The following is a 26,636-nucleotide window of genomic DNA, read 5'->3' as shown; positions in this document are numbered from 1 at the left end:
TCTGAATTGGATCTGGATTGGATCTGGATTTGATCTGGAATGGATCTGGATTGGATCTGGATTGGATCTGGATTGGTTCTGTGTCTGCTAACTACAAGTTTGATTGAGTCTGGATTGGATCTGGATTGGAACTGGATTGGATCTCAATTGGAGCTAGATTGATTTTATATTGGGTTGGGATTTGGATCTGAAGTGGATCTGAATTGGTCAAGGATTCGAATTGGATTTCGATTGGATTGGATCTGGATTGGATCTGGATTGTATCTGGATTGGATCTAGTTTGGATTTGGATTGGATCATGATTGTACTTCGATGGATTTTGGATGGGGTTGGGGTTGGATTCAAATTGGATTTGAATCGGATCTGGTTTTGCACTGGACTGGAACTGGACTTAATTTGGATTGGATCTCGATTGGATTTGAATTGGATTTAGTTTGAATCTGGATTGGATCTAGTTTGCATTCGGATTGGATCATGATTGGATTCAGATTGATTTTGTATAGGGTTGTGGTTGGATTTGGATTGGATCTGGATTGGATCTGATTTTGCTGGGTTGGACTTGGATTAGATTAGATCTGGATTGGATCTGAATTGGATCTGGATTGTATCTGGATTGTTTCTGGATTGGATATGGATTGGAACTGGATTGAATTTGAATTGGATCTAGATTTGATCCTCATTGGATCTGGATTGTATCTGTATTGGATCTGGATTGGATCTGGATTGGATCTGGATTGGATCTGAATTGGATCTGGATTGGATCTGGATTGGATCTGGATTGGATCTGGGTTGGATCTGGATTGGATCTGGATTGGTTATGAAATGGATCTGGTTTGGATCTCAATCGGAACTGAATTGGTTCTGGCTTGATCAGATATAGATCTGGATTGGATTTAGATTGAAACATGGTTGGGATTGTGATTGGATCATGATTTTATCTGAATTGGTTAAAAGTTGGACGTGTTTTTGATCTGGATAGGATCTGACTCAAATTGTATTATATTTGGACAGATTCTGATTTCTTTCCGGTTTCAGTTCTTTCTGTCTCCGGATTTTTCAAGTACCATTATGCTTGCTTACCTGAAAAGAAAGAGAAAAGAAATCATGATTATAAAACATGGATTTAGTTATTTCTGGTACAAATCTGTTTTTGAAGAGCATAAATATTTAAATCACGAATCTCTGATATTACAGCACCCTCGAATCGACCCAGTTCCCCACAAATTACCATACCACCTAAAAAACATCGACCCAACTACACACTGTAAACATTCAATTGACTCACTTCGCGATAGCAGTACACACTGTTACGTGATGAACCAGCGCTGAATATCAATTAGGATGGACAAACATACCCAACGCCATACAGCACGTCACGGGTATTGCATAATTTTCCGGAGAGGTGCTGCGTGAGACCTTGTGGGTTAATTTCGAATGGCTGATGGCGCGGCCACCTCGCTTCCAATTCACCGTGATTGCAACTTTCACTACTGACTGCACCAGTGTTAGCGGTGAATTGGGGCCACATTGACTCAGACCGGGAGACCGGGATGAAATTTTGTATTCCGATTCAAATGAATTCAGGTTTATGGATTTTTATTCCATACTTATTTATATTGGGTGTGCTGAAAGGCCTTTGCTTCACTTCATAATGAAAGTTAAGTTTAAAAGCGGCTTTAAAACTATTGTTAAAATTTAAACGTCATATGTGCTTGATGTCTTATTACTTGATAGCTTTTACAACCCCAGTAAACACTTTTTGTCAAACAGATTCGAAGAGGTACTTACAACCTACATAAAACCAGTTCAAACCCATTTAGGTTTTATGATGGTTCTAACAGACTCCTCAAAACCAACTTGTTTTCATATTGTAACTTGGGCATGCAGCACCTTAGTATTAAAACCACGGATTGACTACTTGCGTTTGTAACAGCTTTGAGCCAAAGGTTTCTATGCAACATTAAAACTTTCACAAAACCACCAGAAATCTGGAATTGGTACCCGCCAATGTTTTACGGAAGTTTGTTGTTACTTTTCAAAATTATACTGTTTTTCAATCAACAAAATTTTAAAATGCTGGTCAGTTTCGTCGGACTATCCGCCAATCCTTGAATAAAACTTCTTTAAAACTACAATAAAACTATCAAATTAACAAACCACACTAAATTGGTATTTTGTGATCTTTCATCCAACTTACAAATTCTAAAACTATTTCAAAACAACATTGAAACTGGTTTTATCATGGTTCCAAAACACACGATTTATCTGAATAGCCACATTAAATCCACCATAAAACCAGAATATCAATTACACTAGCCTCGACCCACTACGAGATGGATAATTCAATTTTTTTCAACCTGGGCATCGATTTCGACTGTGATTGTTTGCTATGTAAATATGGGCTAATAAAATGCATGCCCAGTCCACCTCCTCCCTCCTTCGCTAGCAAGTTTGGTGTTGATTCTGGTTCGGTCCATCGAAAAATTCAAACCACGTACCGACGACGAGGGGAGAGAAGGTGCACATGGAATAACGGACTGACGCCGTCCTACTGTATAACAGGCCTAGAGGTTCATACATGATGGGAAATGGAGATGACCCCAGTCAGTGTGCGTAACCAACAGTCAGTAGTGAGGGATATGAAGGCAATGCAGTGGACAGAAGGTTTTTCGGTTTTTGTCGGCCCCATGCTGTTTGGGTCGAGCATATATTGACTCTTATGATAAAGTCATTTCGGTGGGAAATGTTTCAGGAGTTTGAGATGAAAGGTTGGAGCAGTTATTCGCTGAGTGGGGAAGCTTCCGGAATAAAATTCACGTTCAACATGTGTGTCAAACTAAAATTACATGTCACATAATTATATTGAGAAGAAATGTCAGCCACTCAACGGTCCGTTCACAGGTCCCACTCGATTATTTTTCCAGAAAAACCTCATCTTGCTAGGTCAATTTACCGGAATCAATTCAATTTGGGCCAAGCCCTGAAGATTACATCCAGTCGGAGAGTCTTTGGGCAACCAAATGGCCATTATCGAAGCCTTTCATTTTCGGTCCATCATTACGACGGCAGTTGATGTTGTTATTAGCCTTCCAGGTCCGATTGGATTGGAAGATTTTTTCCCAGGAAAGTTGTTACACAACTTGCCTTCACTTTAGACTTTCTAGAAAACAAACATTTTAATCGTAAACGATGCTCTCAAACACTCCTCGAAAGAAGCAAAGTTTACTGTTGGTCCAACTAACCGGTTTCTCATCCTGGATGTTGAATTGCATAAGACTTGGCTCAACAGAAGCTCGATAGACGGCAGAATGGCGAAAATGGGATAATCCTCTTCTAAGCTGCTGCTGAGCGGCTCAAATTCAATCAATCGTTTTCGGTTTTTCTTCCCGTCAAAGGAAAAGTGAGGGGAAGTGTACTGACTTTTGAAGGTGGTGGAAGTGAGAATCATGATGACTACGATGAAAATCATTTGGATTGTAGGAGATGTCAATAAAAGTCAATCCATTGAAAACAAACTGGAAGTTCGACATCTGGAAAAGGCGCTATTAAACTCAAATTATACTAAAATTAGGACGTGAATAAAACTTGATTGGATCTGGATTAGATCTGGATTGGATTTGGTTTGCATCTGATTTGGATTGGATCTGGATTGCATCAGGATTGAATCTAGATTGGATCTTCATTGAATCTGGATTGGATTTGGATTGGATCTGGATTGGATCTGGATTGGATCTGGATTGGATCTGGATTGGATCTGGCTTGGATCTGGATTAGATCTGGATTGGATCTGGTTTGCATCTGATTTGGATTGGATCTGGATTGCATCAGGATTGAATCTAGATTGGATCTTCATTGAATCTGGATTGGATTTGGATTGGATCTGGATTGGATCTGGATTGGATCTGGATTGGATCTGGATTTGATCTGGATTTGATCTGGATTGGATCTGGATTGGATCTGGATTGGATCTGGATTGGATCTGGATTGGATCTGGATTGGATCTGGATTGGATCTGGATTGGATCTGGATTGGAACTGGATTGGATCTGGATTGGATCTGGATTGGATCTGGATTGGATCTGGATTGAATCTGGATTGGATCTGGATTGGATCTGGATTGGATCTGGATTGGATCTGGATTGGATCTGGATTGGATCTGGATTGGATCTGGATTGGATCTGGATTGGATCTGGATTGGATCTGGATTGGATCTGGATTGGATCTGGATTGGATCTGGATTGGATCTGGATTGGATCTGGATTGGATCTGGATTGGATCTGGATTGGATCTGGATTGGATCTGGATTGGATCTGGATTGGATCTGGATTGGATCTGGATTGGATCTGGATTGGATCTGGATTGGATCTGGATTGGATCTGGATTGGATCTGGATTGGATCTGGATTGGATCTGGATTGGATCTGGATTGGATCTGGATTGGATCTGGATTGGATCTGGATTGGATCTGGATTGGATCTGGATTGGATCTGGATTGGATCTGGATTGGATCTGGATTGGATCTGGATTGGATCTGGATTGGATCTGGCTTGGATCTGGCTTGGATCTGGATTAGATCTGGATTGGATCTGGTTTGCATCTGATTTGGATTGGATCTGGATTGCATCAGGATTGAATCTAGATTGGATCTTCATTGGATCTGGATTGGATTTGGATTGGATCTGGATTGGATCTGGATTGGATCTGGATTGGATCTGGATTGGATCTGGATTGGATCTGGATTGGATCTGGATTGGATCTGGATTTGATCTGGATTTGATCTGGATTGGATCTGGATTGGATCTGGATTGGATCTGGATTGGATCTGGATTGGATCTGGATTGGATCTGGATTGGATCTGGATTGGATCTGGATTGGATCTGGATTGGATCTGGATTGGATCTGGATTGGATCTGGATTGGATCTGGATTGGATCTAGATTGGATCTGGATTGAATCTGGATTGGATCTGGATTGGATCGGGATTGGATCTGGATTGGATCTGGATTGGATCTGGATTGGATCTGGATTAAATCTGGATTGGATCTGGATTGGATCTGGATTGGATCTGGATTGGATCTGGATTGGATCTGGATTGGATCTGGATTGGATCTGGATTGGATCTGGATTGGATCTGGATTGGATCTGGATTGGATCTGGATTGGATCTGGATTGGATCTGGATTGGATCTGGATTGGATCTGGATTGGATCTGGATTGGATCTGGATTGAATCTGGATTGGATCTGGATTGGATCTGGATTGGATCTGGATTGGATCTGGATTGGATCTGGATTGGATGTGGATTGGATGTGGATTGGATCTGGATTGGATCTGGATTGGATCTGGATTGGATCTGGATTGGATTTGGATTGGATCTGGATTGGATCTGGATTGGATCTGGATTGGATCTGGATTGGATCTGGATTGAATCTGGATTGGATCTGGATTGGGTCTGGATTGGATCTGGATTGGATCTGGATTGGATTTGGATTGGATCTGGATTGGATCTGGATTGGATCTGGATTGGATCTAAATTGAATCTGAATTGGATCTGGATTGGATCTGGATTGGATCTGGATTGGATCTGGATTGGATCTGGATTGGATCTGGATTGGATCTGGATTGGATCTGGATTGAATCTGGATTGGATCTGGATTGGATCTGGATTGGATCCGGATTGGATTTGCATTGAATCTGGATTGGATCTGGATTGGATCTGGATTGGATCTGGATTGGATCTGGATTGGATCTGGATTGGATCTGGATTGGATCTAGATTGGATCTGGATTGGAACTGGATTGGATTTGGATTGCATCTGGATCCAGGAGAAATCTCCACGAGATTTCAGGAGAAATCTCCACGAGATTTCAGAAGGAATCTCCACGAGATTTAAGGAGGAATCTCCACTAGATTCCAGGAGGAATCTCCACGAGATTCCAGGAGGAATCTCCACGAGATTTCAGAAGGAATAACCACGACATTCCAGGAGGAATCTCCACGAGATTCCAGGAGGAATCTCCAGGAGGAATCTCCACGAGATTCCAGGTGGAATATCCACGAGATTCCAGGAGGAATCTCCACGAGATTCCAGGAGGAATCTCCACGAGATTCCAGGAGGAATCTCCACGAGATTCCAGGAGGAATCTCCACGAGATTCCAGGAGGAATCTCCACGAGATTCCAGGAGGAATCTCCACAAGATTCCAGGAGGAATCTCCACGAGATTCCAGGAGGAATCTCCACGAGATTCCAGGAGGAATCTCCACGAGATTCCAGGAGGAATCTCCACGAGATTCCAGGAGGAATCTCCACGAGATTCCAGGAGGAATCTCCACGAGATTCCAGGAGGAATCTCCACGAGATTCCAGGAGGAATCTCCACGAGATTCCAGGAGGAATCTCCACGAGATTCCAGGAGGAATCTCCACGAGATTCCAGGAGGAATCTCCACGAGATTGCAGGAGGAATCTCCACGAGATTCCAGGAGGAATCTCCAGGAGGAATCTCCACGAGATTCCAGGAGGAATATCCACGAGATTCCAGGAGGAATATCCACGAGATTCCAGGAGGAATATCCACGAGATTCCAGGAGGAATCTCCACGAGATTCCAGGAGGAATCTCCACCAGATTCCAGGAGGAACCTCCACGAGATTCCAGGAGGAATCTCCACGAGATTCCAGGAGGAATCTCCACGAGATTCCAGGAGGAATCTCCACGAGATTCCAGGAGGAATCTCCACGAGATTCCAGGAGGAATCTCCACGAGATTCCAGGAGGAATCTCCACGAGATTCCAGGAGGAATCTCCACGAGATTCCAGGAGGAATCTCCACGAGATTCCAGGAGGAATCTCCACGAGATTCCAGGAGGAATCTCCACGAGATTCCACGAGGAATCTCCACGAGATTCCAGGAGGAATCTCCACGAGATTCCAGGAGGAATCTCCACGAGATTCCAGGAGGAATCTCCACGAGATTCCAGGAGGAATCTCCACGAGATTCCAGGAGGAATCTCCACGAGATTCCAGGAGGAATCTCCACGAGATTCCAGAAGGAATCTCCACGAGATTCCAGGAGGAATCTCCACGAGATTCCAGGAGGAATCTCCACGAGATTCCAGGAGAAATCTCCACGAGATTCCAGGAGGAATCTCCACGAGATTCCAGGAGGAATCTCCACGAGATTCCAGGAGGAATCTCCACGAGATTCCAGGAGGAATCTCCACGAGATTCCAGGAGGAATCTCCACGAGATTCCAAGTGTAGTCTCTACAAGATTCCTAGTGGAATCTCCACGAGATTCCAAGTGGAATCTCCACGAGATTCCAAGTGGAATTGTCACGAGATCTCAAGTGGAATATCCACGAGATTCCAAGTGGAATCTCCACGAGATTCCAAGTGGAATCTTCACGAAGATTCAAGTGAAATCTCCACGAAATTCAAGTGCAATCTCCACGAGATTCTTACGTACCTCATTTTCCTCAATCCCACAGTTGGTAAAAACACCTTCTCTTCAAATGACATCGAACGTATTGGCTGTTAAATTTTCCGATTCACTCGGAATCATCGACCAGTTCAACCGTATCGAATCTCTAAACAGAGAGGGAGAGGCAGGCTGCATCCCATCACTTGAACCAGTTTTTTTTCCTCTACATTCTATCATCATCGTCGTAGTCGTTGCATTCCCCCCAATTGAATCGGATGTTCCTGCCGGTCTGCTACTGCCTCCAATCAGAGGAAAAACTTTTTCCTCACTAGACCATAGGTGGTGGTCGGATTTGACTCTGCATACTCTTCTCCCTTTGGCACTGCCAAGTGTGCCAAATGAAGTATCGATTTCAATGCCCCAGTCTGGGTTCCGGCAGTCGTCGTCCATTCATTTATTTCAGCTGATGCAGTCAAGCTGCTAGTGGTTTTGTGACACTATGCATTCATCGAGGAATGAAAGGGGATGGAGTATTTTTTTTTTTTCAACTTGGACTACCTTCCAACCACTACTGCTGGAAACCATTTAACGTCGATCAACCACACGATTGTATTGATGTCAGCTGTCAAAAATTGTTCCGATTCGAATGCTGGTTGTGACGAAATAGTGTTTTAGAAATAAAACTTCCCAACAGGGTTCGACAAAATCAGATAAAGGGCATTTGCTCTTCACGCGGCATTTGCTGAGAATAGAGATAGGTCAACGAGTTTGTAAAAGAAACATAAGACTTGAGACAAAAGTACACTTTACCCCTCTGTGCGTCTTGCTAATTCAACAGAAAGGAATTCATTGAATACCATATTACGGCCTAATTGAGACCATTTGGTTTTAAGATAACATGCGATACAGAATGCTATCATTAAGACCAAATTAGGACCATCGAGCCTTGTGGTTAACCTTTGTGTACTGTATTGTTGGTTTGAATAAGTGTTCGCAAGAGGTTTTGTTGCAGTTGACTCAAGACCATTTGCTCTTGAAGATTTGAATTTCAAAGACAGTGGCAAATGACTTAGTTTTAAGCGGAGCTGAAGACCATTACAGACAACTTGTAAACCGTTGTGAGTCTTACCTATTTCTAGCTATCAATAATGTAGGATGCTGCATAATGCTTCGAATGCCAACTTAAGTCCAAATTGAGACCATTTAGCTCTGAGGTGAAATTCAACGGATATTTTGCAACTTTGCTCAAAGTAACTTACTGAAAATCTACCTTGGGTTAGACCACATTTTTCCAGAGGTCATGCTGAGCGGTGTCTAAGGCATTTTGCTCCTAAAAACCATTAATAAAACTTTAGGACCAAAACATTGAAAAACGAAACATTTCAGCTTTTGTTGATTCAAAAACTTGTTTTCTCTGATTTTTCCAGTATCCATCACCGATCTGCCACCCTCGTCTGGATCACGTGCCACTCTGTCACATATGCCAAAAATTCATGTTTTTTCTCCTCAACCATCCGAACATCCACCATTCCTCTCGTCCTTTTCCCGCATTGGCCACATCCTTCAGAATCCCATCCATTTGCGGGGATAAGAATTCATCCCGTTCGATCCGAACTGGTCGCCAGTTGGGAGACCACAACCATCATCTCTCCAGCGGTGCGGTGATGGTGCAGCACCGAATGCCAATGAATAATCGTCACATTGGACAGCATTTATGACACTGGTTCTACTACCATCATCATAACCAGAACCAGAACCAGAGCCGGAGAAGACGATGATTGATGGGATTCCAACAGCGCCCGTTGGTCGCTGCCACCTATGTGGTCGTCCCGACCACACATCCCGGAGGAGGACGACCACAATGCAATGCAATCCTTTTGTGGAAAAGGGGTCCGACCGGCAGGCTTTAAGGAGATTTTCCTAGGGCGATACCCGGATTATCTCACAGACAATTCCGGAGATAGAATGGGATAACGTAGGAGAATCGATGCTGAATTATGGGTACTTGAAGGTTCGGGTTTACTGATACTAAAACGTAACACAGTGGAAATTAATACCAACAACAATGTAGGGCTTACTTAAGGCAATTTGGTTTTAAGATGGTACTCCTTGTAACTGACTATTTTTGATTTTTACGCATGCTGGAAATCATGTATGTTTTGCTCCTTAATCGATTCACATATGCTATAATTTAATAGCTTATTCGAACAGCAGTTAAATGGTACAAACAAGGCTCGTTTAAGATCAAATACTCTTGAAAAAGCATGCATCGAGAAAAACGTTAAATAACTAAGGTTTGAATACCCTAGAAACAATTTGAAGTCCAATTAGTCTTAAGGAGGCTCTTAGAACCAACGTAAAACTAAAAAGTTTTCGTTTTGGTTTTGTAATGGTTTTGAAGAACTCTTGGAATTTATTGAACTTGGGTAGTATTTGTTCTATAAACGTTGTAACATCATGACAATGACACATCATACCACAGAAAACTCACTTAGAGGCCCATTTATGCCATAAGAAACCGTAAAATGCTAGCAGCCAACTTACAGCCTTTTCAGGACCATGTGGCTTTGAAAATTGTACATTTTTGATCTAAGTTAAATCCCATTAAGTTGAATTTTAGAACCGTTTGAAAAATTATTCAAATATTTCAGTAATCATTCAAGTCTTTTTACTCCTATCAGAGCTGTACCTGCAGCTGGTTTCACAATGAAATTCAAAACAACAAGTTGTAGGAGAGAACCTCCCAGAAAACTCTTCAAAGTTTCACCTGAACTCAACTTCTACATTTCGCTCGAATCAAAAACAAAAACAATCGCAAAACTGCAACCTCAGTACATAGGTTGCAACCGCACTCTATCCATCATAAATTCCACAGAAAAAAAGAAGAGAATGTAAGTTACCACTTGTGCAGTAGTAAATCTTCCCAGCAATTTTGTTGACTACGAATGCAGCGCTCGATTCCCCTCATAACTCCATGTAGACAGACAGACAGACAAACAGACCGAAAGGATACACCTCGCCTCGATACCATAGATGTGGTACTTGTGGTGGTACTGCCAGTGCCACTCTTTGTGCAGCAAGCTCAGTCTCTACCCCAGTCCACTGGATTCGACCAGCATGCATCCATAAATGTTGCACAATTGATTTCTTTTCCCTGCTCTCGTGTACCACTCGTCTCACATCCAACACCGAGGAGGAGCTAACTGGCACCTTCGGGTGGTGGACATAAAGTCCCACCCCCTTTTAGAAGTCACACTTGTGGCCTAATTAGGGCTATTAGGTCTTGTATCTGGAATTTGTGTTCAATTTTGGACAACATTTTATTCTATAAGTTCAACACATACATGAGTCTAAATTGAAAATTTAGAAAATGTTTTCTAAGACTTATCTGGGACTGTTTACTCTTACCGAAACCAATTTTAGGACTTTTCCAAAACCATTTGCTCTTGGTGTCGCAAGAGTTGAAGGAAAACGCATTTTGCAATAGAAAAGAATCCCCGAGCAACAATTGATGACCAATTTAATCCCAAGAGGATTTCAGAACCGTCCTAAAACCAAAATGTTTTAATTTTGGTTTTATGATGGTGTTCATAGCCTTTTCGAATCTGCTTGACCTAAAAATGTTACTCGAGTGGGACTTTTCATCCCGATGGCACGTTTTATACCAGTCCCATTCGTTGCATAAACTTTCTGGAAAACCAGTTTCGTTCAATGATGATGGGAAATGATACCCTAGTGTGGCAGCCATTCCTTCTCTCTTCTTTGGCCAAGAATATCGAAGATATTTGTTCTAGCATCATAAAATGCATGCTGGCTTTTCATTATCGAATGTGAAGAGAAAGCATTTTCGATACAGAGAGAAAGAGAGGGATAGCAAATGTTATGAAACAACTGTTACAGCAGACTGCATGATGTCCGTAATTTTTAGTTTCACAGTCAACAAGATTTCAGAATAAGACTCTACATTGTTCCAAATGAAATCTCCCCAAGTTTCCATGGAGAATCTCCACTAGATTCCAGAAGAGGAATCTTCACGAGATTCCAGGAAAAGTTTCCATAAGATTCCAGGTGAAATATTCACGAGATTCCCCTGGAATCTCCTCGAGATCCACCAAATTTTAGAAGAAATCTGCAAGAAATTCCAGGAGTAATCTTCATGAGATTTCAGGAGAATTCATCACAAAATTCCAGAAGAAAATTCCACGAGGTTCCAGGAGGAATCTCCACGAGATTTCAAGAGGAAGAATCTCCACGAGATTGCAGGAGTGATCTCCATTCCATTGTAAGAGCAATCTCCACGAGATTTCAAAGGAATCTCCACGAGATTCCAGGAGGAATCTCCACGAGATTCCAGGAGGAATTTCCACGAGATTCCAGGAGGAATCTCCACGAGATTCCTGGAGGAATCTCCACGAGATTCCAAAAAGAATCTCTACAAGATTGCAGAAGGAATCTCCCAGAGATTCCAGGAGGAATCTCCACGAGATTCCAGGAGGAATCTCCACGAGATTCCAGGAGGAATCTCCACGAGATTCCAGGAGGAATCTCCACGAGATTCCAGGAGGAATCTCCACGAGATTTCAGGAGGATTCTCCACGAGATTCCAGGAGGAATCTCCACGAGATTCCAGGAGGAATCTCCACGAGATTCCAGGAGGAATCTCCACGAGATTCCAGGAGGAATCTCCACGAGATTCCAGGAGGAATCTCCACGAGATTCCAGGAGGAATCTCCACGAGATTCCAGTAGGAATCTCCACGAGATTCCAGGAGGAATCTCCACGAGATTCCAGAAGGAATATCCACGAGATTCAGGAGAAATCTTCACGAGATTCCAGGAGGAATCTCCACGAGATTCCAGGAGGAATCTCCACGAGATTCCAGGAGGAATCTCCACGAGATTCCAGGAGGAATCTCCACGAGATTCCAGGAGGAATCTCCACGAGATTCCAGGAGGAATCTCCACGAGATTCCAGGAGGAATCTCCACGAGATTCCAGGAGGAATCTCAACGAGATTCCAGAAGGAATCTCCACGAGATTCCAGGAGGAATCTCCACGAGATTCCAGGAGGAATCTCCACGAGATTCCAGGAGGAATCTCCACGAGACTCCAGGAGGAATCTCCACGAGATTCCAGGAGGAATCTCCACGAGATTCCAGGAGGAATCTCCACGAGATTCCAGGAGGAATCTCCACGAGATTCCATGAGGAATCTTCACGAGATTCCAGAAGGAATCTCCACGAGATTCCAGGAGAAATCTCCACGAGATTCCAGGAGGAATCTCCACGAGATCCCAGGAGGAATCTCCACGAGAACCCAGGAGGAATCTCCACGAGATTCCAGAAGGAATCTCCACGAGATTCCAGGAGGAATCTCCACGACATTCCAGGAGGAATCACCAAGCGATTACAAAAGGAATCTGCACGAGATTTCATGGGAAATTCCACGCGATTCCAGGAGGAATCTCTACCAGATTCGAGGAGGAAACTCCACGAGATTCTAGGATGACCCTCCACAAGATTCCAGTAGGAATCTCCACGAGATTCCAGGAGGAATCTCCACGAGATTCCAGGAGGAATCTCCACGAGATTCCAGGAGGAATCTCCACAAGATTCCAGGAGGAATCTCCACAAGATTCCAGGAGGAATCTCCACTACATTCCAGGAGGAATCTCCACGACATTCCAGGAGGAATCTCCACGAGATTCCGGGATGAACTCCACGAGATTTCAGGAGGAATCTTCACGAGATTCCATGGAGAATATCCACGAGATTACATGAAGAATCCCCACGAGATCGTAATCTCCACGAGATTCCAGGAGTAATCTCCACGAGATTCCAGGAGGAATCTCCACGAGATTCCAGGACGAATCTCCACGACATTCCAGGAGGAATCTCCACGACATTCCAGGAGGAATCTCCACGACATTCCAGGAGGAATCTCCACGACATTCCAGGAGGAATCTTCACGAGATTCCAGGAGGAATCTCCACGAGACTCCAGGAGGAATCTCCACGAGATTCCGGGAGGAATCCCCACGAGATTCCGGGAAGAATCCCCACGAGATTCCGGGAGAAATCTCTAAGAGATCCAGGAGGAATCTCTACGGGATTCTAGGAGAAATCTCTACGAGATTTCAGAAGAAATCTTCACGAGATTCCAGGAGGAATCTCCATGAGATTCCGGGAGAAGTCTCCACGTTCCAGGGGAATGTCCACGAGATTGCAGAGAAAATCTCCACAATATTCCAGAGAGAATCTCCACCAGATTTCAGGAGGAATTCCCACGAGATTCCAGGAGAAGTCTCTACGAGACTCTAGGAGGAATCTCCACGAGATTCCAGGATGAATCTCCACGAGATTCCAGGAAGAATATCCACGAGATTCCAGGAGGAATCTTCACGAGATTCCAGGAGGAATCTCCATGAGATTCCGGGAGAAGTCTCCACGTTCGAGGGGGAATCTCCACGAGAATTCAGAGCAAATCTTCACAATATTCCAGAGAGAATCTCCACCAGATTCCAGGGGGAATCTCCACGAGCTTCCGGGAGAAATCTCTCTGAAATTTCAGAAATTCATGCATTCATATTCGTTCTGGACCAGTAGCCTCCAATAACTCTTTCTACATTAACCCAAAAAGCCATTAGCTTCCATTTCAATCACGATCAACTGCCGCAACCATTCAGCACATATGGCAATAAAACGTCCGATCTCCCCTGGAACGGAAAATTGACCGAAACATATTTTTACTGAAAGTTAGCTTCCACCTGGACCACTCGCTTCCACATCCATTCAATTTCAATTCAATCAAAATATTCAATCACACACAGGGAGCAGAATTTTCCAATTCAACTGAAAGAAAAAACTGCTCTCTGCTCAAATATGTTTCCGCTTTTTCACCAAATCGCAAAAAAAACGGAAACGATTCGTTTGACCAGCCAGATTCGCCGGGCAACGAAGGTAGTAGGTTCGCGCTACCCGGGAATCAGCCTGAGCAAACTACTGGTCTGGCGAGCGGCAGGCTCGTTTTCAATCCACTCTGATTTATTGATTTGGTTTTGGCGAATCCGAAAAGCCAACAACAACGTCGACGTCGACGAGTGAGCAAGCAACCCGGCCTCCCAACGCAACGCAAGGGGTGAATTTTTCATTGATTTCAAGTTTATTTATTGACGTTTTCATGTTTAATATTTGCGCCGCTCGATGGCCGCCGCCGGTTGGTGGTGGCTGAGCTACCGCCAATTTTGTTTTTTTCTAGAATTGCGAATCTATTTCATCTGTTTTTTTTTTTCTTTTTTTTTCCAACAATGAGAGTGAAGTGATGCAAAACGATCAACACTGGTTAAAACGAACGGCTTTCATGAAATTGGTGAGCTCGTTCCATACGACAAAGATATAAAATTACTCATAGGCAGGGATGCCAGATTATTTTTTAAAAAATCTGTACGACTCTTTAAGAACATCTGTATCAAAAAATAAAAAAAATGTATTTTATACAGATCACAGTTTTTTAGAATGCTCGTAAATCTGTATAATACAGATAAATCTGTATGTATAGCATCTCTGCTCATTGGTGAATGAACTTACTGAGAAGCTGTTAAAGTTTTTAGAATTTTTTTTGAAATTTTATTCCCTAAATTTAGCAACAGAAGCCGTTTATCTGTTGCTAAATTTTGGGAATCAAATTTCTTGGAAACATTTTGATCGAAGTTCTTATAGAACAGCTTTCATGGACTGCTTGAAAAAAATCTTAAGAATATTCTTCAGAGGATCCTCCAGGAATTTATAAAAGAATTCCTTTAAAAAATCTTTCATGGATTTTCTCAGAAAATCCTTCATATGTAGTTTATTTCAGAAATCCGTAGGGGAAGTCTTTCTGGAAATCAGCCATGAGTTTATTCAGATATGTCTTCAGCGATTCTTCAGTGAATCAAAACTGCAGAAATTTCTCCAAAGATTTCTTTAGAAAACCTTCAAAAATTCTTCCAAAGTTCACTTCAAAGATTCTTCCATGGTTTCCTTTAGAAATTCCTTCAAAAATTCTAATAAGATTTCTCCATGAATTTGTCTCAGGATACCTTGATGAAATCTTTTATGGATCCCATCCAAAATTGCTTCATAGATGCCCTCAGAAGTAACTGCAGGAATTCGGTCTTGAAATTTTCCAAGTTCTTTTTTCAGAAATTCCTCGATCGATTCTCCAGAGATTGTTAAGGAAATTTTCCCAGGACTTTTATCAGATATTCGCACAAGAAATTCTCCAAAAATTGCCTTAAGCTTTTTTTAATAAATTTTCATGAACTCCGCCAGGGATTAGTTTAGAAATTCTTCGAGAGATTTGTTTACAAAATCTTTCGTGAATTTCTCTAGGGCTGCCTCCAGAGTGTTCTGATAAGATTTCTTCAGAAATTCTTTCAAATATTCTTCATTAAGTGGTTTCTTCCAAAAATCTTGTCCAGGGACTCCTTCGAGAATTCATCTAGTCTGGAAAATCCTGCATGAATTCTTCGAAAGATTCTTAAATTATTATTTTCAGTAATTCAGATAGGAAATTATTTAGAGATTCTTGCGGAAATTCATGCAGAGATTCCTTCAGGATTTCCTCCAGATATCCAGATATCCTACCATGCTTTCCCCGGAAATTTCTACAGAATTTGGGATTCTGTGAGAAATTACTACGTACTTCTACAGAAATTCCTTTCTAAATATACATGTTTAATCTAAGGATCTTTACAGAAGCTTATTTGGACGTGTTTCTAGGAATTCAGAAATATGTTCCAGGAATATCTTCAGGAAATCCGGCAAAATGTTTTTCAAAAGATTTCTCCACGAATTTCGCAATATTTCCTCAATATTTTCTCAAGGGTTACTCGAGAAGTTTCTCAAAATGTTTCTTCAGAATATTTTTCAGAAATTTCTCCAAGAATTTCTTCAATAATTTCTTTGAGACTTCTTCAGTTATTTCTCTAGAGACTCGTTCAAGAATGCTTCCGAGATTTTTACACGGGTTTTGCTGAAAATTTCTGCAGAGATTTTACAAGAAATTTCTGTTTGGTTTCCGTCTAACAGTCCTTCAAAATATCTTCAGCGATTTTTTTTTTTCAGAATTGTAGCGATTTTATCAGGAATTCTAACAAGAAATTTCTTCAAAACTCCCTCCATGACTTTTCTCAGAAATTTCTCTATTTTTTTTAAATCCTACTAGAGATTCTTTGGGAAATTCTTCCAAGGGTTCATCTAATAATTTCTTGAGAAATTCCTAAAAGAATTATTTTTGGAAATTGCTCCTGCGTTTTCTTAAGATTCCGAGGCATTTTTTCCAGTGGTTTTCCCATAAAATGCACAAAAAATACTGAAAGAATTCTCGAAAGCATTTCTTACAGATTTTTTAAAAGAAAATAACAGGATCATTGACTGAAGGAATTTCTAAAAAAAAGTTTAAAAAAATCTAGGCTCATAGAAGAAATTTTATAAAAAAAAAATCTGAGAGGGTTTCCGGAACACAAATCTTGACATAATTTCTGGAAAATGTCTCTTTAATGCTCCAGGAATAGTTTTAGAAAATTCTTCAAGACATTTTTCAAAGGATTTCTTCAGACAATTACCTGAAAATTCATCAAAAACTTTTCTAAGAATTCCACCAAGGGTTTCTCGAGTAGTTTCTCCATTTTTTTTTGACATTTATCTTGGGATTTCTTCGAGAGCTCCCTTGGACTGCTTAAGTTGTTCCTCTGAAGATTCATTTAAAATGCTCCTGAGATTTTTACATGGATTTTCCAAGAAATTTCTTCAGAAACTCCTGGTATCAAAAATTTCTGCTAACTTTTTTTTAATCCTACCGAGATTTAATCGGAGAAGTTTTCCAATTATTTGCACAAAAATACTGGTAAAATTGTTGAAAGCATTTCTTAGGGATTTTTCGAGGAATTCCTTGAAAAAAACTCCTAGTGTTACCTCTGGAGATTCCAAGAAGAATTTTTATTAAAATTTTCTGGGAGGATTCCCAGATAAAATTCCGGAAGCAATTTCTGAAATATGACAACATACTTTCTAAAACATGCTTTCAGAAAATCCTGCAAGATATGTTTCAGATAATTTCTCCAGGTTTTTTTTTCATTTTTTTAAATCCTACAAGAGAGTCTTTGGGAAATTCTTCCGAGGGTTATTCTAGTAGTTTCTTGAGAAATTCCTAAAAGAATTATTTTTGGAAATTGCTCCTGCGTTTTCTTCAGATTTCGAGGTATTTTTTCCAGAAGTTGTCCAATCAAATGCACACAAAATACAGGAAGAGTTCTCGAAAATTCCTTATGGATTTTTTAAAGAATAACAGGAAGATTATCTGAAGGAATTTCTTAAAACATTTTTTTTTAATTTCTCACCATTGACTTTTAGACTCCTAGAAGAAATTTTATAAAAAAAACCTGAAAGGGTTTCCGCAAATAAAAACCCTGAAGTAATTTCTGGAAAATGTCCACATAACGCGCCAGGAATAGTTTCAGAAAATTCTGCAAGATATTTTTCAAAGGATTTCTCCAGACATTCACCTGAAAATTCAAGGGTTTCACGAGTAGTTACTCCCAATTTTTAGACATTTATCCTGGGATTTCCTCGAGAGCTCCCTGGGACTTCTTAAATTATTCCTCTAAAGATTCATTCAAGAATGATTCTGAGATATTTTCATGGATTTTCCTAGAAATTTCTTCATAAAATCCTGGTATCAGAAATTTCTGCTCGGTTTCTACAGATATTTTAATTTTATTTTTTTTTAGAATTTAGGTATTCCAACAAGGAATTTCTCCAAACGTCCTTCCATAATTTTTATTCTCAAAAAATCTTCTAACATTTTATTTTAATCCTACAGAGTCTCATTTGGACATTCTTCCAAGGGTTCTTCCATTTTTTCCTTGAGAAATTGCATCAGCAGTTTCTGTAGAAATTCCTACATGACAGCTCTTCAAAAATTGCTCCTAAATATCTCCAGGAATTCCTATGATTTTTGTAGGAATCGTTTAGGATGTTCCTCCTGGTATTTTTCCAGAAGTTTTCTCATTAATTGCACAAAAGTACTGGTAGAATTCATGAAAGCATTCTTTAAGGATTTTTCGGGGATTTCCGTAAAAAAAACTCCTAGTGTTAACATTGGAGATTCCTATTCTGGGAGGATTCCCGGATAAAATTCCTGAAGCAATTTCTGAAATATGTTCATGAAGCGCTCCAGGAATACTTTCAGAAAATCCTCTCTAAGATATATTTCAAAGGATGTCTCCAAATCCTCTATAAACTTTTTTCAAGAATTCCACCATGGGTTTCTCGACGAGTTGCTCCAATTTTTTCTCCAAGATACTCAACAGTGTTCCTTTAAGAATTGGCCTGGGATTTCTGCAGATATTCCTCAAGACTTTAATTCAAGAATACTTCTGAGATTTTAACGTGGATTTCAATGGAAATTTCTTCAGGGATCTTGATGTTTTTTTTTCGGATTTCTTGGGATTTTCTCAGGGATTCCCAGGGATTTCTTCAAAAGTCCAAAAGTCCTTCCATGAAATTTTTCAAAAACTCCTCTAAAATTCTTCCTACGGAGATTCAATCGGAAATTGAACCAAGGGTTCTTTCAATAGTTCCTTGAGAAATTCTTTCAGTAACTCTTGCAGAAATTTCTAAAAGAAATCTTTTTAGAAATTGCTCTTATGTTTCCGTCCAAAATATTTCTTGAGGATTTTTCAAAGATTTCTGCAGAAATCGTTTCAGCTATTTTTCCAGGTAGTGTTTTTCAGAAGTTTTCTTAGAAGTTGCACAAAAGTACTGGAAGAATTCTTGAAAAAACGGTTTAAGTAAATTTTGAGAAAACCTGGAAGATTTTCTGAAGCAATTAAAAAAAACTTTGGAGATTTCTAGAAGGCATTTTTGGAAACTAATATTCTGCAATAATTTTTGATAAATTTCGGAAATTCTCAGATAAATTCCTGTGAAATACCCGTCAAAATTCCTTAAGATTCCTCCTCAATTCCTACAAAAAAACTTCTATGAGAAGCTTCTGGAGGAACTCCGGAAGTTCTTCCAAGGGGAAATTGCTTGGGAAATATCTGAAGAGATTCCTTGAAAAATTCGAAGAGAAATTTCTTAAATAATTTATTAAAAAAAAATCTGCAGAAGTTACAGGTAAAGGAACGAATGAAATTCTTGAAGAAAACTTCTAATAAATTTCTGAATGATCCCTGGAGAATTCCTGATGGAATCTTTGGAAGATCTCTTAGAGATACCTCAGGAGAAATTTTAAGAAGAATGTCTTCTACAACTTCTGAAGAGAGCAGTACCCAAAAATCCCTGAAGTACTGGAAAAAATTCTGAAAGTAATCCTTCAGAAACAAAAAAAAACAGAGAAATTCTTTAGAGAATCACCGAAGAAATTTCTGGAAAACAAGAACTTTTGAAGGAAGGAATATCTTGTAGATTTTTAGAACTTTCTGCAGGTAGTAGGTAGAGGAATTAAAAACAATATTGAGAATATTATCGAATAGATTGTGGTGTAGTTGCTGCAAGATTTCCTGAGCCAATATTAGCAGAAATTTCTTAAGCATTACCGGGAAAATCTCTGAAAGAATCCCTGCAGAAAAGTCTGATTGTATTCTAAGCAGTCCTTGGAAGATCACCTGGAGGAACTGCTCGAGGAATTCCAACATATATTTCTGAAAACGTTAGAGGAGAAAAACCGGAATGTTTGAATAAAAATACCAGGAAGGCGCTCTATAAGAAATTTAAGAGAATCTTAGAAACAATTTCCAAATCTCTGTGGCATAAAATCTGTGAGAAAACAATTTTTTTTTCTGGAAATTGCTCTTGCGTTTCCTTCAGACATATATCCAAGGATTCCTTCAGAGATTTATGCAGGAATCATATCAGATATTCTTCCAAGTATTTTTCCAAAAGTTTCCTCAGAAATTGTACCATTCCCGAAAATTGCAGAAAATCCCTGGAATGGTTCTCTTTAGGAACTTCTTGGAAATCCCCTGATGTTACCTTTGGCGAATCCTAGAAGAAATTCTTGAAAATTTCCAGGAGGGACTCCCTGACAGAGATTGATGCTTTGGTGGATTCCTTGGATGAATGCCTGTAGAAATGTCTCAAAATATCCCTTCAATTCCTTGAAGAAATCATGAGAAGCTATTGATGATACTCTGAAAAAAAATCCCTGGAAAAGTATTCGAGACATTTCTGGAGAAATATTTTTTAAAATTGTCTGCCAAAATCCCTGCTGAAAGAACAGACAAAGCTATTGGTGAAATTCTTGAAGAAATCCCTTCATAAATTTCTGAAGTATTCCTGGAATATTGCCGATGGAATCCTTACGAGACCTCCTAGAGAAACCTCTGGAGGAATTTTTAGAAGAGCTTCTGTTCTGATAAAACAAAAAAAGTCCTGGAGGTAATCAGAATGTCTCAAAATATCCCTTCAATTCCTTGAAGAAATCATGAGAAGCTATTGATGATACTCTGAAAAAAAATCCCTGGAAAAGTATTCGAGACATTTCTGGAGAAATATTTTTTTAAATTGTCTGCCAAAATCCCTGCTGAAAGAACAGACAAAGCTATTGGTGAAATTCTTGAAGAAATCCCTTCATAAATTTCTGAAGTATTCCTGGAATATTGCCGATGGAATCCTTACGAGACCTCCTAGAGAAACCTCTGGAGGAATTTTTAGAAGAGCTTCTGTTCTGATAAAACAAAAAAAGTCCTGGAGGTAATCAAAAAAGAAATTTTTGAAAAAAAAATGTATTTTTGATGAAAAATGTGAGAGAATATCTGGTAAAATAGGAGAACTCTCTGTGGATATTCAGAGTAGAATCTTTTGAAGAATTCCATGTTAATGCCAATGTATAGATTGTGGAAATGTTATTGCAAGATTTTCTAAGATAGTGTTTCGAGAATTCCCTGAAGCATTATCAAAAAATTTCTGAAAGAATCCCTGAAGAAAGGTCTATTCGTATTTTAAGTATTCCTTGGAGGAATATGTAGAGGAAATTCTGGAGAAACCCTCCGAAGAGCTTCCACAAGCATCTGAGATTTTTAAGAGGAATATCTAGATACATGGCTGATTTATCGGGATTCGGGATTCTGAATATATGGAATAATGCATGAAGGAACCGCTGGAGAATTTCTTACATTAATTTCTGAAAAAGATAAGAAAAATATTCTGATTTCCATGGAATTTTTCAGGAAAATTTTCAGGAATTGAACATGTTTTTGAAATCCTCAAAAGATTGTTTCAGAAATATCTCAGAGTTCTTTCAAAAATTCCTGGAGAAAATCCTTCAGGGATTCCGGCAGTATTTCCAACAAGAATTCCTTTTAGAAATTGCTCTTACGTTTCCGTCAGAGATATCTCAAGGAATTCCTTCAGAGATTTTTGCACTAATCGTTTCAGATGTTGCTCCAGGTACTTTTTGAGAAGTTTTCCCAGTAATTGCACATAAAATACTGGAAGAGTTCTTAAAAATATTCTCTAAAGAATTTTTAAGGATATCTATGAAGGATTGGTTGAAGGAATTCCTTAAAATTAACTCCTCGTGTTATCTTTGGAGATTCAAAAAATATTTTTTTTTTAATTTCTGATGGGATCCCCGGACAAAACCTCCTGAAGCAATTTCTGACGTTGTCTATGGAGGAATTGCAAGACAAACGCTTGCTAAATTTCTGGAGGGATTCCTAGATGAATTCGTAGAGAACTTTTTGAAGGAAGTTCTTCAAAAATGTCTAAGAAAATCCCAGCAGAAACAACAGAAAAGTATCTGCTGGAATTCTGGTGGAAACATATCTCTTAGCAAATATTGGAGGGATGCCCGAAAGGTTTTCTGACAGAATCCTTGGAAGACCTCCTCCTGGAGCCACCTCTGGAGGAATTCTCGGGAAATTTCTGGTACAACCTCTGAAGGGATCAGTATACAAAAGGAACTGAAAAAAATTCTGAAGATAGTTCTGGAAAATCCTGGAGGAACTCTTTAGAAATTTTTGAAAAAAAAATGTGCATTTGAAGGAATACCAAGTAGAATAGGAGAACTCTCTGCAGATATTACCAGAAGCATTTCTTGAAACGCCATCGAATACATTTTAGAGTAGTTTCTACGAGAACTTCTGGAGAAATTCCTGAAGCATAGTCAGCAAAAATAAAATCTGCAGAATCCCTGAAGTAAAGTCTGACAGTATTCTTAGCAGTTCCTGGATCGACTTCATGAAGAAATTCCTAACTAAATTTCTGGGAAATTCTTGAAGGATTTTCTGAAACAACCCTTGGAGGACCTCCTAGTGATAACTCTAGGGGAATTTTTAAAAGAACTTCTGAAGGTATCGGTACACAAAAATTCCTGAAGTACATGAGAGATTTCTGAAGATAATTCTACAGAAATAAAATAGGATTTCTGGAGCAAGAAACTGAAGAAATTTTTGAAAAAAACGTATTTTTGAAAAAAAATATGAGAGAATATCTGTTACAATAGGAGATTTCTTTGCAGATACTCAGAGTGAAATATTTTGATAAATTCCTTGAATATGCCAACAAGTATATTGTGGAGTAGTTTCTGCAAGAATTTTTAGACAATATTTTGAGAAATTCGTAAAGCATTGCCCGAATCAAATTCTGAAAGAATCCCTGAAGTAAGGTCTGAATATATTCTACGAAATCCCCGGAGGAATATTCGGACGAACTTCTGGAGAAACTCTCGGGAGAACTTCGAGAAGTATGACTAGAGATTTTATAGAAGAATTTCTGAATAAATGGCTGAGAGAATACATAAAACATCACCTCTAGAGAAATTCCAACAAAAATTTTTGAAGGGTAAGTGGAATGTATTTTGAATTTCTAAGGAGACACCTTAGAGGAACATCTGAAAAAAAAATGAAAGAATCTGCCAATCTCCGTTAAGAAAAACTCTTGGAATTGCATCTCTTGAAGACACTTTTGGATGAATTCTTGAATAAAAAGGAGTAATTGCTAGAAGAATTTCTTAAAGTATTTAAAGGAATCTCAAAGACATACTTGGACAGGGATGCATTCACAATGGATACTTGGAGTAATTTTTATACCATTTTTGATGAAATCATTCTAGAAAACGATGTAAGAATTTCTTTCTATGAAAATAATGGAAATAATTGGTAAATCCTGAAAGAATTCCACAAAAAAATCAGGTGATATCCTTGTAGATAGTGATGAAGAAAATTTTGAAGAAGTACACGTTCTAATTCGAAACGTGAAAAATTATTCATGGAGGGGCGTAAAATTACAAGTTTTCCAAAAACATTTTTTTATTTTCTTTTTTTTTTTGAAAATTCGCTTGAAAGTTGTTCCCGTAAAACTGACAAACAGTTTCCATCAGGAAAAAAATCAAAAAGAGTCTTGATTCTTCCTCTAACTATGATTTTTAAAGAGTGATATTTAGGTTAGGTAAAAAAAATAATTAAATAAAAACAAAATATGAGAAAATGCATCCAGTTTCGCCATAAATCTCCTCGGTGTTCGGCAAGATGTCCTAGCCGTAGTTTGTGTTTGCTCATTTCAAAACAAAGTTGACGTTTCGTCCCAGGTATGGAACCTTCCTTTGGGCTCATAATTTGGAAGAGTTTTGATGATATTTATACCGACATTTCCGGTGCCATATTTCCAAAGCAAGTTTTGGTCAAATTAACCGAAAAATAATTCTCAAAATAGGATAGAATTATGGGTGTAAATTTGTATAAAATCATGAAGAAAACAGAAATCCTGGTAAGAACCTTAGAAGCAGTTTGAAACATTTGATTTTCCTTTTTTTTGTGAAACCCTAAAACAATTTTTGAAAAAAAAACAATACTTACGTTTAACATTTTTTTCTTGACATTGTGAAAAAAAGTTTAATTAAAATCTTCGATTGTATGTGACGAACTAGCAAATAGTTTATATTCACGATAATAAAAAGCATTGAAAATTTACATTACTTCATAATTCTATTTTTTTTTCATCATCGCCACCAAATATTCACGAAAAAAAATTAAAAAACTTGGATTTTGCCAAATTTTGTAACCGAAAACCATGGCGCAACATGAGAATCACCATGGATTTTCAGTAAAATTTGAAAATTGAACTCATTCAGAAAGTTTCGCTAGAAGTCTTGTCTGAATTTGAGGTGATTTTATTTTTTTTAAATTTTTATAAGTATTTTTCAAGGACACAACTGGAACATATAATATTTTGAAGGTTTTCAATTGAAATCCCTATACAGATTCCACTCGAAGTACTTTAATTTCAAATAGGGTCTTTACTCTTCGGAAGCGTCAGTGTCCAAGAAATCCTTCAATATTTCTATATGCATTTTTACTCGATTTATTGAACGATCTCTTCAAAATCAGTTAATTCGCATGTTTTTGTAAATTTTATAAATATTCTTCAAAATGATTCATGACAAAACAATAGTTTTCTCTGAAGAAAAATTTTTGAAGACAATATCCCCATAAAATCAAGTTTTCGGATCCAAAACAATTCCAATCACAAAATTGGGCCTTTGAAGCATACACTTTTAGGGGCCAAAAGCATTCGATGCACTTTCTTATTGGTCAAATATTGTTGTTTGTTTGTTTGTTTTTTTTTATCTGTATTAACGAGATTTTTAGCCCTAGGCTAGTTCATCTCGGGACCCACACTTTACTTCCCTTCCGAAGGAAGAACTCACATTTTGCAAGTTTTTCGGGAGTGGGATTCGATCCCGGGTCCTCGGCGTGATGGTCAAGTGTTCTAACCATCACACCAGGTCCGCAACATCCATTTTGTTTGTTCGTTTATGACCGGCTATTTAACCTTTTATGGGTCATTCATCCCGTATCAAATTTTGTTACAAACTCGTGGAAATCAAAACAAATATCGTAACTTTTTTGTTATAGTTTGGAGAATTTTAGTGAGTTTTTTTTTATATTAATGAAATCTTTGAAGAGATTTTATGTTATTTTCTCTATTGAAGGTATATGCTTTATCCATACCCTTGTTACTAAAATTATTATAACTAAAATACAATTTTTCAAAATTATGTTCTCATTGGGTACGATTTCAACTTCCAGTTCTTCAATGTTGTTTAAAGTTGTTCACTAGAAGTAACTGTGCCAGTAATTATCTGCTTTTTTTTGAGAACATTTGTAACATTATTAAATTATTGCTCTTTTCTAATGTTTATCATACTGTTTTTAAAATGTTCTTTCTTCTTGATCTTAACTGCAGTTTTGGTGTTTTTTTTTACATAATCAGCGTGAGTCGTTCACCGTCCTAAATAACTTTTATCCCACTGTGCACTGTTCTGAATGTACCTCGCTTTTTCATGAACTTTACCACGATTTATTTTAAGCATTGCACGGTTCACTTGACGTTTGGGGTTTTCCCGCAAATTCCTGTGCTGGATGCCATCAAACACGCAAACACACACACCCACACATCATTGGGGTTCCTCCATTCAATTCCGATGCAAGAATAACTGAATGAATCTGGGTAAAATCAACGGCGATTCCACACTTTATTTTTCCAATTCGGTATGAATGGAGCGCTCCTGAACTCATTTAACACTTGCTGTACACCACATTCCCGTTTGGATCAGGTCAAAGTTAACGAACTCCCACACAACACACAACCCCCCCCCCCATCATCATCAGGATACTGAACTACTGAACTGAAACTCACCAAAAACGATTTCATGACGATCGCGCCAAATTTAAAGCAGCAACCACAAAAATGCACCCAAGCACGAAACGCGTCAGAGAAACCCCGAAATTGGTTTCAAATTGATACACACACTGTACACTAACCGCGGTGACTGTCGTCGTTTGGCGTGAACCAATTTGCTTTTATATCAGGCCCGGCTAATTTGCTGGCCAGGGAGCCTACCCCCGTTGAAAAGTGTCATTCGACAGGGGGTGATGATGGTGCCACCCCAGCCAGGCAGTCAATCGGTGTGGGTGGGTGAGTCGGTTGCAATCACGCATCGTTTGATTGCTGCTGGCGCTGCAAAGGTGGAAGTGATTGCAGCCGGCGTGGTTCAGTCAGCAAGAAAAAAAAATAGAAAAATCACACATCTGTGTGGCATAGGGATTCTGTTGTTGGAGGAAGCAAAGCTGACGGGCCCTGCAGGATCAAAAGTTCCAAATTGAAAAAAGCCGGCGAAGGGACCGAGGGACTGGAGGGAGTGAATGTGAGAGGAGAAGTGTGCGGGCAAATTGAACG

The 26,636-nt window shown here is 39.2% G+C and overlaps 1 protein-coding gene across 1 annotated transcript in view; it reads right to left on the bottom strand.

The window, feature by feature from the left end:
- The window catches only part of LOC109400257 (uncharacterized), a 51,396-nt gene extending 25,110 nt beyond the window's left edge, over window positions 1–26,286 (bottom strand). The window contains exon 1 of the mRNA XM_019672740.3: window positions 26,097–26,286. Coding sequence (XP_019528285.2) covers window positions 26,097–26,111 — 15 coding nt within the window. The 5' untranslated portion in view covers window positions 26,112–26,286. The remainder of the gene's footprint in view (window positions 1–26,096) is intronic.
- Window positions 26,287–26,636: the final 350 nt, after the last annotated feature.

Source organism: Aedes albopictus, chromosome 1 (genome assembly GCF_035046485.1).
Source record: "Aedes albopictus strain Foshan chromosome 1, AalbF5, whole genome shotgun sequence".
Lineage (NCBI taxonomy): Eukaryota > Metazoa > Arthropoda > Insecta > Diptera > Culicidae > Aedes > Aedes albopictus.
This window is presented reverse-complemented; position numbering and strand designations above follow the sequence as displayed.